This window comes from Mustela nigripes, chromosome 13 (genome assembly GCF_022355385.1).
Source record: "Mustela nigripes isolate SB6536 chromosome 13, MUSNIG.SB6536, whole genome shotgun sequence".
NCBI classification, from domain to species: Eukaryota; Metazoa; Chordata; class Mammalia; order Carnivora; family Mustelidae; genus Mustela; species Mustela nigripes.
This window is the reverse complement of record NC_081569.1, coordinates 53,581,971-53,596,802: the sequence shown is the minus strand read 5'-3', so window position 1 is coordinate 53,596,802 and position 14,832 is coordinate 53,581,971. Positions and strand designations below refer to the sequence as shown.

Here is a 14,832-nt window from a genome sequence, read left to right as displayed (position 1 = left end):
TCACTTCCTCTGAGACAGCCGAGAATCTTTCATACACCAGAACAAAGAAGAAGAGAGGGCTCTGTAGAGCATCTTGCAACAAAAGAGCTAAGGGCCTCTGTTTTCCCCCTACGAGACAGGGGTAGTTTTCCATTTTTTTGTTTGTTTGTTTGTTTCTCTGTGAAATGGACTCATTCCCCCTTCCAAGCTGCTGACAACAAGCTCAATTTATACACCACCTGACCTATTTAGCAATCTTTTTGGTTATTTGCAGTGACTTAACCTATATAACCCAATAGTGTGTCTCAGTTATTTTAAAAAAGCATCTTAACACTTATTGGAAAGAAGAATATTTGATCCACAGATTCATTAAATTAGCAAGGAATGAGTTAGCACTGAATAAACACCAAGTTTTACTTAAATTTCGCTCTTGTCCTCTAAGGTATGGGTCATCAGTAAACTAGAATAAGTGCCCAATTCAATATTTAGTTATTTGAAATGAAAATTCTACAGCTTCCTGTCATAGGCACTGTAACAAAGACCAAACATTAAGGGAACGACAGTTAGATAGTGGGAGGAAGTAAATAATCCCTTAGTCTTTCTGGGATCAAGTCAGCAATTTCCAAGCAGTCCTTGGGGATAGAGAATAAATGGTTCAGCACAACTCTGCGTTCCCACGAGGGCCACTTCCCTAAGTGCCTTGATCTGCCTGACATCATATTGCAGGGATGTCCTGAGATGGATGGATACAAATACATGAATGGGAGTAAGCCAAACAAAAGAGTTTGCAGTGTGCATAGGAAAAAATGGGTTTTTAAGGACTTCTTACAAAGAGTCAAAGTCTAAATACTCTTATCTTATTTCCTGCTTTTCAAACAAAACTAATATTTTTCTCCAAGCATAACGTTTTCCCAGGCAAATGCACTTGCATTTCTTTTTTTTTCTTTTATTTTTTTAAAATTTTAATTTTTTATAAACATATATTTTTATCCCCAGGGGTACAGGTCTGTGAATTGCCAGGTTTACACACTTCACAGCACTCACCAAAGCACATACCCTCCCCAATGTCCATAATCCCACCCCCTTCTCCCAAACCCCCTCCCGCCAGCAACCCTCAGTTTGTTTTGTGAGATTAAGAGTCACTTATGGTTTGTCTCCCTCCCAATCCCATCTTGTTTCATTTATTCTTCTCCTACCCACTTAAGCCCCCATGTTGCATCACCACTTCCTCATATCAGGGAGATCATATGATAGTTGTCTTTCTCTGCTTGCATTTCTTAAAAGTAGGAATGGAATTATATGGAAAATGGAGTTCCAGTCTTCCCTCCCCAGGATAAAAGCAATGCCCGCTGAGAGCTACCAGCTGCAAATGCTGTCTAAGTAAATATGGCAACAAAAGGGGAATATTTACTTTGGCACATGAGAAAACGAAGTAGCAGTCTCACACAACCGGTTCAGTAGAATCAAAGAGATATACCTGTAGGTTTTCAATTTCTTCTTTGTGTTCCCTCTTCAAGTGTAAAATAGCAGCTTGGTATTCTGTAAGATCACAAAAGAAGCCAGTTACAAAGAAGCACAAAATTATGCACAAAATTCAAGTGAGCATCTCCAAGATGCCAGAGTCCCTCCTACAAGTAAACTAAGTCAATAAACGCCAGTTTGACATTAAACTGACAAGAGATGTTGGAAATTGGGCCAAGAGAGGACAAGTAGCTCAGGATAGAAGGGAAATTTCCTTCCATTCGGCAAACCCTGAATTATGAGAGGTGCCAAATTAAGCAGAGAGGATAGGGTTAAAAAAAAAAAAAAAAAAGCATGATGAGGGTTCCAGATAAAGACTGGGTCAGGTGTTTGTCTTTAAGGAGGAGTTGGAAGCACAAGCAGCACTGAGAACAAATACAGACGTGTTAAGAGCAGACACACAGGAAATCAAACTTTGTATGTGAGATCAGAGAACTCTATTTTTAACTGCTTAAAAAAAAAAAAAAAAAGAAAGAAAAGAAAAATCTCCATTTGAATACTAGGCTAAGCAAGCACCCAGGGCTGATTTTAATCTTTAGATCACTTCAGAAAGTCAAGACCATTTGTCATTTGGATGAGATAATCTAGGGTGAGGAGGTTGAAAGGAGGGCAAAAATAAATTTCGGATCCAATTTGAGCCCGAGTCTAATAATGTTTATTCCAACAAAAAGTCCCAAGTGTACACAGGAACTCCAGCCAACAACTAAAACTACCAGCCCGCTGGCTAAACATGAAGCAGCTCAGACAGCTTCATTTCCAGCAGGACGACTAAGTATGTGGGGTCACAGAACTATCCAGACTGGTGGGACCACAAAGCAAAATGCTATGGAAAAACATTTTTGTGGGATAAGTTGTTTTCTTAACAATGTGTTTGGGGTTGTGAGTATGAGCACTAAAGAAACAGATGTCGTTTAAAAAATACATGAAAGGACAGACTATTTCTTCAAGTGGTTATCAGAAATCAGGCATGAAAACTCAGATGTCGATTCAAAACTGGATGAAGGAAATCTTTGGTAAAGCCACAACAGGACAGGAGTGTTGTTGTTACTATAAAGGGTCACACTGCTGCTCTTATGGGGAATGTGTTACAGTGAGCTGGTAATCTGACAGCAAGTTCTGTGAATTTTATATCCAAACCATATCTTGACTCGAACCACTTCTCACCACCCCACACTCAGGAAACATCACTATGGTCCAAGCCACCGCAGTCTGCTCCTTGACCTCTGCAATAACCTAGAAAGGTCACCTGCCTTGACGCTTAACACCACCACCATACCCATTCTTCTAACAGCAGTCTGAATTATCCAGTAAAGGCATAAACCAGAGTATGTCTCAGCCTGAGCTTTCCAATGCACTTAGGGTGAAATCCCAACACTTGCTGCAGCCCAAATTATCCTTCACAACCTGGCTCCTACATGCCTCTCTCTGTCTTTGCCTCTGGCACTCTGGCTTCCCTGCTATTCCTTGAACTTGTCAAGTCTTTTTCTACCTCAAAATCTTTACTAATATTGGAGACAATGATATGGATTGTATTTACTGAGCATTTATTACGTATCAGGCATTATTTAAGTACTTCAAATGTATTGACTCATTTTTCCTCCCCCAATAACCCTATCATGTAGGTACATTACCCCCTTAATGATGAACATGTTGATGCATAAAGAAGCTAAGCAGCTTTCTTATTTAAGAAAGACGAATAAATTGCAGAACTAGAAAACATATGTAATTCAAGAGTGAAGGCATAAACAAGTTATGGTATATCTATAGAATGGAATACTACTCAGCAATACTAAGGAATTCTTATAGATACATATGTGAACATAAATCAATCTCAAAGACACACAGAGTGAAAAAGTCTCAGAAGTCTAACTATTGTTTAATTCCATTTATATGACATTCAGAAAAAGACAAAACCATAGGGATAAAAACAGATCAGAGTAGCAGTGGCCAGAGGTTGGGCGGGGGGGCGGGGGCTGCTAGTATTTGACTACAAAGCAGCAGCACACAGGAATTTTGGGGTGATGTAATCTTTCTCTATCCTGATAACTGTGGTAGTTCATGAATTCGCACACAAGTTAAAATTCATGGAACTGTGCACCAAGAAGAAAATGTTAATTTTACATTAAGTTAATTTTTTTAAAAATCTACATAAAATATTTTACTTTTAAATGTTTTCCTCAGGAAATTCAGCCTAACTCAAGAACACCTGTTACTACTATTTCTATTCATTATTTTCCTAAGGGTACTAGTGGATGCAATGGGATAAGAAAAAAGAAAACATGGGTGTATACACACAATTATATATAAGAATAAAGGAAAAAATTAAGCTATTGTTCACTAATAACATGTATTTAGAAAAATCCAAAAGACTGACTGCAAAAACATATTCAAATTAACATATGTGTTAGTGAAGTTGCTGGATATAAAATCAGTATATAAAAATGATGATACTAGCCACAGTTTCAAAAAGAAACCTTAACATTCACAGTACCCCAAAAACATAAAGTACTTAGAAAAACCTTGTAAAATTTTAAGACCTCATGAGAAAAACAGAAACTTTATGTTGAACTGTAATACCAAGAAAGAGACAAAGAGAGTAAGCCATGTTTTTGATAGGACTCAATATTGTAAAGATGTTAATTTTCCCAAGTTGATCTATTGATTCGGTGCAATCCTCTTAAACATTTCTAAGGGTTTAGGGGTTTCTTTTGAATAAGGAGTTCATTCCAAAATATATATTGAAGCACAGATGTGCAAAAAGCCAATAAGAGCCAAGAAACATGAAAACATAAAGATAACTTGCCTTACCATTTAATAAGAATTAATTTTCATTATCAAAACATAATTAAAATAGAAGAGTGCTGAAAGAGGGATAACAGATAACAGAATAAAGTGTCCAGAATTCATGGTGAATTCATGGTCACTTTAGAGGACAGAAGTATCATGGAAGATCTTTGTTTATACCAAGAATGGTTTTTCTAATAATTACTGATTGGGAAATGTGGATATGTATATGGAAAAATGAAAACTGGATCCCAATTTTATACCAGACAATAACCTATTTTAAGTTGATTAAAAGCTAAATTGAAAAAGCAAAACTACAAATGCTTAATATGACAATACAGCATAATATATATTTTTTTTATTTTCAGCGTAACAGAATTCATTGTTTTTGTACCACCCCCAGTGCTCCATGCAGTACGTGCCCTCCTTAATACTGCCACCTGGCTCCCCCAACCTCCCACCTCCCGCCCCTTCAAAACCCTCAGGTTGTTTTTCAGAGTCCACAGTCTCTCGTGGTTCACCTCCCCTTCCAATTTCCCTCAACTCCCTTCTCCTCTCCATCTCCCTATGTCCTCCATGTTATTTGTTATGCTCCACTAATAAGTGAAACCGTATAATACTTGACTCTCTGCTTGACTTATTTCACTCAGCATAATCTCTTCCAGTCCCGTCCATGTTGCTACAAAAGTTGTGTATTCATCCTTTCTGATGGAGGCATAATACTCCATAGTGAATAGGGACCACATCTTCCTTATCCATTCGTCCGTTGAAGGGCATCTTGGATCTTTCCACAGTTTGGCGACTGTGGCCATTCCTGCTATAAACATTGGGGTACAGACGGCCTTTCTTTTCATTATATCTGTATCTTTGGGGTAAATACTCAGCAGTGCAATTGCAGGGTCATAGGGAAACTCTATTTTTAATTTCTTGAGGAATCTCCATACTGTTCTCCAAAGTGGCTGCATCAACTTGCATTCCCCACCAACAGTGGAAGAGGGTTCCCCTTTCTCCACATCTTCTCCAACACATGCTGTTTCCTGTCTTGCTAATTTTCGCCATTCTAACTGGTGTAAGGTGGTATCTCAATGTGGTTTTAATTTGAATCTCCTTGATGGCTAGCGATGATGAACATTTTTTCATGTGTCTGATGACCATTTTTATGTCTTCACTGGAGAGGTGTCTGTTCATATCTTCTGCCCATTTTTTGATATGATTATCTGTTTTGCGTGTGTTGAGTTTGAGAAGTTCTTTACAGATCCTGGATATCAACCTTTTGTCTGTACTAACATTTGCAAATATCTTCTCCCATTCCGTGGGTTGCCTCTTTGTTGACTGTTGACTGTTTCCATTGCTGTGCAGAAGCTTTTGATCTTGATGCAGTCCCAAAAGTTCATTTTCGCTTTTGTTTCCTTTGCCTTTGGAGACACATCTTGAAAGAAGTTGCTGTGGCTGATATCAAAGAAGTTACTGCCTATGTTCTCCTCTAGGATTCTGATGGATTCCTGTCTCACATTGAGGTCTTTTATGCATTTCGAGTTTATCTTTGTGTATGGTATAATAGAATGGTCGATTTTCATTCTTCTACATATAGCTGTCCAATTTTCCCAGCACCATTTATTGAAGAGACTGTCTTTTTTCCATTGTACATTTTTTCCTGTTTTGTCGAAGATTATTTGACTATAGAGTTGAGGGTCCATATCTGGGCTCTCTACTCTGTTCCACTGGTCTATGTGTCTGTTTTTATGCCAGTACCATGCTGTCTTGGTGATCACAGCTTTGTAGTAAAGCTTGAAATCAGGTAATGTGATGCTGCCAGTTTTATTTTTGTTTATCAACATTTCCTTAGCAATTCGGGGTCTCTTCTGATTCCATACAAATTTTTGGATTATTTGCTCCAGCTCTTTGAAAAATACTGGTAGAATTTTGATCGTAATAGCATTGGAAGTATAGATACAGCATAATATTTTTATAATTTCAGCTTAAGAAAAAAATTTAAGTGTCAAAAGCATTACACATAAAGGAAAGAAAACTGATAAATTTGACTACATTAAAATAAAGAGCTCCTTTTCATCACAATATGCCATAAAAAGAGGGAAAAGACAAGGCCACAGATTGGGAAAATACACTTAAATAATCAAAGATTGTGTGTGTGTGTCTGTGCGTGCGCGCACGCGTGTATTTCCTACAAAACTGCAGAAAATGAAAAATGGGTAAAAAAAAAAAGGACAATAGGCACTCTAAAAAGGCAACATGCAAGTCAATTATATCCAAAGGTGCTCATTCTCATCAGTAATCAGGAGTACTGAAAGTCTGACAAAACTGAGTGCTAATGAAGCTGCAGAGAAGTGGTGTGCTCAAAAAACTGTGACAGGAGTACAAACTGGTACAATCACTTTGAAAAGTGTTCGGCATTTTTCTAATAAAGTTGAAGCTACTCATACCTCCCTATGCAACAATCCTTATCCTGGCTCTGCACAAGTGGGAAAAAATGACAAAAGGAAAGCAAATAATAGTAACAAAAGTCAGGATAATGGTGGGATCCAGGAGAAGACAAAGTGAGTTGGGTTATGACTGAGCAAGGTGACATCCTATGAGTGTTCAATGAAAAATTCTTTAACTTCTATGTGTCTTATGTCATTTTCTTTCTGTATACCTAACATTAAAATGTAAGAAAAAAAGAATTATCAAAAATCAATTCCGGGGCGCCTGGGTGGCTCAGTGGGTTAAAGCCTCTGCCTTCAGCTCGGGTCATGATCCCAAGGTCCTGAGATCGAGCCCCACATCGGGCTCTCTGCTCAGTGGGGAGTCTGCTTCCTCCTCTCTCTCTGCCTACTTGTGATCTCTGTCTGTCAAATAAATAAATAAATCTTTAAAAAAAAAATCAATTCCACACCTTTACAAAGCACGCAAATTATAGCTAAACCAACCTTCTTACAAAACGGATGATCCTTGGAAATAACACCTACATTCTAAATAGAAATTACACATAGGGGAAAATAAAAAGAAATTACACATAGGCTATATTTTGAGATGATTCATTTTGTGTAAATTGTACCTGTAAGGGTGTGACAGATAGAGTTATGACTAATTTACAGATTGATGAAGGGAGACCATGGGAAAGCTAACACCCAGCAAATCATGATTCATCTCTTCTTCAAATATTTTTGCCCATGGTCCCAGTGTAACAAAGACACATCCCCATTACTGAGAAGGATGACAAGATGGAATCTGCAGGCAATGTGTAGAAGGGAGAAGTTAATGCCTTCACTGGTGGAAGGTCACAAGAGAATGCTAAGAAATATTAAGGTTACAGAACAGTGGGTCTAAGCTAGGTTGGTGGTTTCCAAGTATGTCTTGTTACTGGCAGTCCCCTCCTTCCATGTGTTCTAAGCTTGCAAATGCAAGAGGAGAGCCCTGTCTCATGGACAGGGGCCTCAATTCAAGACCAAGGATGCTTTTATTTGTTAAAAAGAGAATTTCACCCTGGTATTCAGGAGCTCTGGGAATAATGTGTGAAAAGGAGAAATCAAGACTTTGAGTGTCAGGGCTTGAAAAGGGCAGACCAATTTGAAGCTACATCAGCCAGCCCCAGTGGAAATTAACAAACAAATTCAATTAGTCTAGCCCCCAGAAAATAAACTTAAGAATATATCTTAAGAAAATTACATATTGGGGGATTCCTGGGTGGCTCAGTCAGTTAAGCAGCTGCCTTCGGTTATAGGTCATGATCCCAGCGTTCTGGGATCAAGTCCCATATTGGGCTCCTTGTTTGCGGGGAGGTTGCTTCTCCCTCTGCCTCTGCCTGCCCCTCTGCCTGTCTGTGCTCTCTCTCTCCCTGACAAAAAAAAATTACATATTGGGGCACCTGGGTGTCTCAGCCAGTTAAGTCCCTGTCTTTTGCTCAGGTCATGACCCCAGGGTCTTAGCATCAAGCCCCTGCATTGAGCCCCTGCTCAGCAGGGAGTCTGCTTCTCCCTCTCTCTGCCTGCCACTTTGCCTGCTCTCTCTCTTTCTCTCTCTCTCCAATAAAGAAGTAAAATCTTTAAAAAAAAAAAAAAAAAAGAAAGAAAGAAAAGAACATATTCTAAGAAAAGACAAATAAAAAAACAATCCTGACTGGCAAGATTCAACATTTTGGGAGAAATATGTAAGAACTTCCCCCCCTAAAAATAAAACTCTTTCTAGTAAAGTACTTAATCTAATTGGTACATACCCTTTTTGTAGTACAAATTTTCCCTTTTTTCCTATCAGCTCACAACAACAAAACAGCCTTTCTGCCAGGTATCATTAGAGCCTTGTATCTTCTGATTGAAGCATTGAAGTTGATCTCACTAACAGGGGGAGGCATGTAGTACCAGAGCCACAGTTCATACTGACTCGGTTTCTCTTAATTATACATGGAGTGCTATGTCTCAGGAACTGTTCTAAGCACGTTACAGAGATTAACATGTGCCCTCCTCACATCATACCCACAAGGTGCATGTGGTATCACCCCAAGGTCCACTTTACAGGTAAGGAAACCGAGGTACACAGGCTGAACAACTTTCCCCGGAACACAGGCTGGTTAAGTGCCAACAAATTCACTCGGGCCCAAAGAGCTTGTGATTTTTACCCTGTAGAGTTCGTCGCTTGTTTGCTGCTGCTGTTCTTATGCTTGGGTAAGTTTCGGGTATAACTGGAACTCCAAGTTCCTAAGCACTTAAAAGTTGCTGGCTTCACCCAATCACTAGAATCACTAGCAAACTCGGTACCTCTTTTCTATAACTCCTTAAAGGGGTCCGGGGTATTATTAATCCCAGGGTGGTGGAATCTCCCTGGGATTAACATGAAGACGATGAGTGACAATGGCTGGTCCCCTCAAGCTCTGTGACTATGATTCATCTATTTTCTCTATGCGGACTTCCAGAACAAAGTCAGCCGTTTGTGGTTGTATCTGGTTTTCATTTATACTGTCTCACACACATATCTAAGCCCCTCCCCTACACACACACACACACACACACACACACACACACACACACACCCCCCCCCCCCCCAGCAGATATGGATTACGCACACAGTTGGGGAATAGAGAATTCCTGATTTCCCTAACGGATGAAAACCATGGCTCTCTCCTAGTATGTGGATTCTAATTTGTACTGCCTTTGCCCCTCATTGGCTTTACTCATTTCTTCACATTGCTTAACACAGGTTTAGCTCATACCTTCAATCTTAAAGGCAAGGGATCCTTCCTCTGAGTTAAACTTGGGAGAACGCCTAGTCAGTATTTCCAAAGCTTTGCAGGCACACCAGTGAGGTCTTTTTTTTTTTTTTTTTTTTTTTTTTTGGTTATAGACAGCTGGACTTTATTTTAACAGTTGAATATTTATTTTAATGTATATTAGGAAAAAAAAATCAAACTAGCACATAAAACCCATGACCTCATGAGTATCACTGTTGTAAGATAGGGTTGGTCAAAGTTTAGTCCCTGAAACTAAAGAACACCTGGAACTTCTTAGAAATGCTAATTCTCAGGGTCACTCCAGACTTAAGAAGAAACTTGGAGGATGCTTTAATAAGGCTCCCAAGTGATTATGACACACTCTAAAGTTTGAGAACCAGTGCTTTTGAAGATAAGGTCAATTTATTAATGCAAAAAGCCCTATACAACCCCCCAAAATTTAAAAAATTTTAAATAGTAAGAATGTATAAATATATGCTCCAGATCATGGAGCTGGTACATAAGCAATGTCATTTGGGAAAACACTCATTACTAACAGATGAATATACATTCAAACAAAGTTACAAATGCAGAAAATGTCTCCCACTAATATCTAACATTAATGAAATGGTGCTGGTCATAGAAGGCAAAAATTTACTTCAATGCCTAAGAATAAAATCAAATTTGGGCTCTCATATATATTTTTTTTAAGATTTATTTTATTTTTTCCAGAGAGAAAAAGAGATAGCACACAAGTGGTAGGAGGGGCAGAGGGACAGGGAATCTCTCTCAGACTCCACACTGAGCACAGTCTGATGTGGGGCTTGATCTCATGACCCTGAGATCAGAATCTGAGCTGAAATCAAGAGTCGGACGCTTAACCGACTGAGCCACCCAGGTGCTCCTGAGCTCTTATATTTAGTATGATTATGAGGGCAAAGTGTACAGGCTGCTCTTGGTACCCAGTAGGTCCTCTAGATCAGATTCCTCACCAAGTACCTATAAACAATGTAGTTTGGGGAAGGGAGGCTGCTTTGATATCCATTAAAAAATGAGGAAGATTTAAAGTCAGTGAAGTCCAGAGAAAAAGTGGGGTATGATCAAAGTCAACAGCTGCCAGCATGTCCATCACCAGAAATGTTAATACAATACCTCCTTATCGGTGGGCCTTCAACAATCACCATACAAGTGCAGGAGCCCAACTATTTCTTGATGTGTGACTGCTGCTAACACCTCTCCCTCTTCCCCTCTGTCCCACATCTGGACAATTTAAATACAAAGCCTTTGACACTAAGTAGGACATTGGAACCCCTTGAGCCACTGCCCGCAAGCAGGGACCCTCAGCCCAACATTATCCCATTAACACCATCAACCCCAAGTCAGTCTCCTTCCTCTCCTCTTTCAAGGCATTTTCCAGGCAGCTTCAGAGACCTATCCTGCTCTCCCCAGAAGTCTCATTATTTTAGTAAATAAACCTCATACCCTCTTTTGTGTGTGGTGTATCTATGTAGTCATTAATCTTAGTGTCTGAATCTAATTTGGATAGAGACCCATCCTGTCTCTTCAAAAAAGATGCTTGTGTGTCTCAGTCGGTTATGCATCTGCCTTTGGTTCGGGTCATGATCTCACGGTCCTGGGTTTGAGCCCCATGTCAGACTCCGTGCTCTGTGAGGAGTCTGCTTCTGCTTTTGCCCCTCCCTTCCACTTGTGTCCTCTCTCTCTCAAATAAGTAATTAAGTAAAATCTTTAAGCAAAACAAAAAAGATGAAGCCATATAGAAGTTATGTGAATATCAGTGAACATATAGCTATTATTTTGTTCTACAGGTGTATAAAAAGGAAAGGACTGGTTTCCATTATCAGAAAAAATACATGGTTAGAAATCCCATGAGTTTAGGACTTTATCTTTCAGTCTCTCTCCTTGGTTAAAAATATTTAGGATTTTCTCAGGCAGAAACATAAAAATGCCAATATTAAAAGATGGGGAAAATATTCCAACTCTCTAAGCCTACCAGTTTCTCGCTAAACTTAGTAGCTCTTTCATTCATGTGTTTACTATCTTCACAAGGCAGGGTATGAGAAAATGAACATCACGCATTTCCACCCTGAAGGGCTTCTCAAGGTGCACCTCTTTGAAATGTCTTAGAAGCTTCCTGCACTTACACTTAAGGATTAACACATTACACTTTTGTTTTCTTAAAAAAAATTTGACGTCCTTCAATTATCTTGTATGGGGGCGCCTGGGTGGCTCAGTGGGTTAAAGCCTCTGCCTTCGGCTCAGGTCATGGTTCCAGGGTCTTGGGATCAAGCCCCACATGGGGCTCTTTGCTCAGCGGGGGGACCTGCTCACTCTTCTCTCTCTCTCTGCCTACTTGTGATCTCTGTTTGTCAAATAAATAAATAAATAAATAAATAAATAAATAAATAAATAAATAAATAATTTTGTATGGAGCTGTCAAAGGCTGGATGGAACACTGCTCAGCAAATATTCATTCACTTCCACCCCCTCCCCTTCTGCTTGGGGTACACAAGAACCTCCTAGGACTTTTGGTTTTGGCTGGTGCAATGCAAACAGACATGACATAAGGGATTTAAATTTGCTTGTGCTCAGTTTGGCTTGCCTCCTTCACTCCTGCTCCTTCACAGAAGAAGAATGTATCGTAGGCAGCCACTGGTCAGTCAGACTTGGTCCCCCAGGGCAGCCCTATACACTAGCCATGATCAGCAGCCAAGTCCAGTCTGTGCACACTGTGAGAGAGCCCAGCTGGCATCAGCTGAACCACGAATGACCTTGGCGACTTCGCAAATAAATGCTTGTTACTGAAAACTACTAGATTTGAAGTATGGTCTGTTACAAGGCATTACTGTAGTAACAGCCGATAAATATGCGAAGTTTCCAGCCAAGCCTACTATGTGGAGATTCATACCATTTTAGAGGTTTTAAATAACGGAGATGGAGTCTCTCTCACCAATATAGACAGAAAAGGGCTTAGGGAAGAGGACAAATTGAAGGTGGGGGGCGGAGATGATCAAGGTACGTATCCCCTTTAATATTCAGCAACTGAGTTTTTATGTCCTGAGGTAATGGCATAAAATAGGTACAAAGGTCAGCGAATTCATGGCTATGTGTCTTTGACTTTACCCCAATGCCCAAGGTAAATATTCAGGACCAGGCCCTATGTGACAAACAGCCTACCAGGGGGACAACATCCATTCAATCAAATTCTAGCTGCCGGTGCTAGATAACTAGCCTTTTCATGGTCACCCTTATTTTCCATCCTGTTAAAGGGGAAATGCTAAACAGTTTAGAACTCCAGGAACACAAGCTCCCTAAGACGTAGGCTTCCCTTTCCATCCGTGGAGCCTATAAAAGCCAAGAAACATTATCTTCCTCAGAGGCATGCCCTTGTCAGAATAAAATTTAGGTTATGGCTCAAAGTACTCCATGACTGCCATTAGGTGGCAGTCACGATACTTCATATCTAAACTTGAAACTTGGCTACCAGAGACACAGTAACACCTGAAGGGTTGCATAGGGATGGGGAGGTGGGGAGAGAGGAGGGTGGACCAGACTTATGAAATGAACACTTTTCTTTACTATGAAAGATGGACTCGTGTGGATGTGGTAACGATAAGAGACAAATTGGAACAACTAAGGGATATTTCCAACTTCGTTTCGAAAAAGTGAAGTGACCCAATAGACCTCCAGTTGTTACAGGTTCACATTTTTTTACTCCCTCCTAAACTTGCTTACTAATGAAATCTAAAATATAAAGTAAGAAAGTTTAGAAGTCACCAGCAAGAAGCAAAAGAGAATAACATTCTGCAGAAACAGAAATGGGACAGAAGAGTCAAGCCGTGCTTTGGACCCAAAGCTCTGGGCCAGCTGTGCCCCAGTTCCAGCCTGGAGTTAAGTTTCTGCCAAGGAACCAGGGTTGGGGGTGGGTGGGTGGTGCTGAAAGGGCCCCCTGTGGGGCAGAAAACCAGGGCTAGGCTTGCTGCTACGAAAAAAGGAAAAAGGAGAGGGGTGTCTAGGTGGTAATACTGGTTACATGTCTTACTCCTGGTTTCTGCTTGGGTGCTGATCTCAGGGTACTGAGTTGGAGTCCCACTTCAGGCTCCGGGCTCAGCATGGAGTCTGCTTGGGATTCTCTCTTTCCTTCTCCCTCTGGCCCTCCTCACTATGCTCGGGCCCTCTCTCAAGTAAATAAATCTTTAAGGAAAAAAAGAAAGGAAAGGAAAAGAAAGGAAAAAAAGAGTGGAGGGGTTCCCAGATAAAGGGAATAAGTAAGAAGTTGCTGCCAACTGCTATCTGGGGACCTGAACTAGAGGATACAGACAGGGATTAAGACCGAACTCCAAACCCAGCCCACTCCTGTCCCCAGTGAAGAGATATGCAACATCCATATCACCCCTTGGACACAGAACCCCAAATACCATTGGTAAGTACGCCCAGCTTCCGATCTTGGGACTTGCAAGGACCAGGTGAGACTGACTGCAAAATAGACAAGTGTAAAGGGAGAGGGAAGACTTTTCTTCTTCTTCTTCTTCTTCTTCTTCTTCTTCTTCTTTTTTTCTTTTAAAACAAGATCAAGACCCTTCAAACCAAGCCGCCAGTACATGTGAAGAAGGTTAAATGTCATCATAGGCAACAAGACCAAATTTTGGCATGTGAAATCACACAAAACAAATTTTAAATATTAAACATTTTACAAGTATTCTAATCATGTTGAGAATCTTCACCAAGATAAATAATGACTATTATAAACAGTGACAGCCATGGCACACTATTAAAAAGAAAAGAATATAAATAACTAAAGAATTTATAAATATTATACATGTAAAGTATACTCATGGAGATTAAAAGTTTTAAAAGCTGGATAAACTGTCATAGTGGAGGAAATAATTTGTGAATAAAAGATAACACTGAATAACTAAAAATGCAGCATGGAACAAGACAAGGATGATTAAAAAAAAGTCAAAATTGAGGAATTCTGGCATTGGTACAGAGACAACAAAATAGACCATATAAAATAGGAAATAAAGCCTATAAATAGAGCCACTCAAATATGGAAACTGGATGTGTGATTGGAGGGCATACTGAAACTTGTGGGGAAAGGATAGATTACTTCTAAATTAAAATATAAGAAGTGTTCATACTTTAAACCATACACAAGAATCAGTTCCAGTGGATTAAAAATCTAAATGTGAAAAGCATAAGAGAAAAAAAACCTTGGAAGAAACTTAGAGTATCTTTATGAAATTGGGATTCAGAAAAAAAATTTCTTTAGAAGAGGAAAACACATTTTAAAAATTTGGTTGTATTAAAGTCAATAGAAAGCAATAAGC

At 39.7% G+C, this 14,832-nt stretch overlaps 1 protein-coding gene across 3 annotated transcripts in view; it reads right to left on the bottom strand.

Annotated features, from left to right (window-relative positions):
• Nucleotides 1-14,832, bottom strand: part of FMN1 (formin 1) — a 402,553-nt gene that overhangs the window by 220,076 nt on the left and 167,645 nt on the right. For all 3 annotated transcript variants that reach the window (XM_059372455.1, XM_059372453.1, XM_059372454.1), the window contains one exon: nt 1,457-1,518. In XM_059372455.1, coding sequence (XP_059228438.1) covers nt 1,457-1,518 — 62 coding nt within the window. The remainder of the gene's footprint in view (nt 1-1,456; nt 1,519-14,832) is intronic.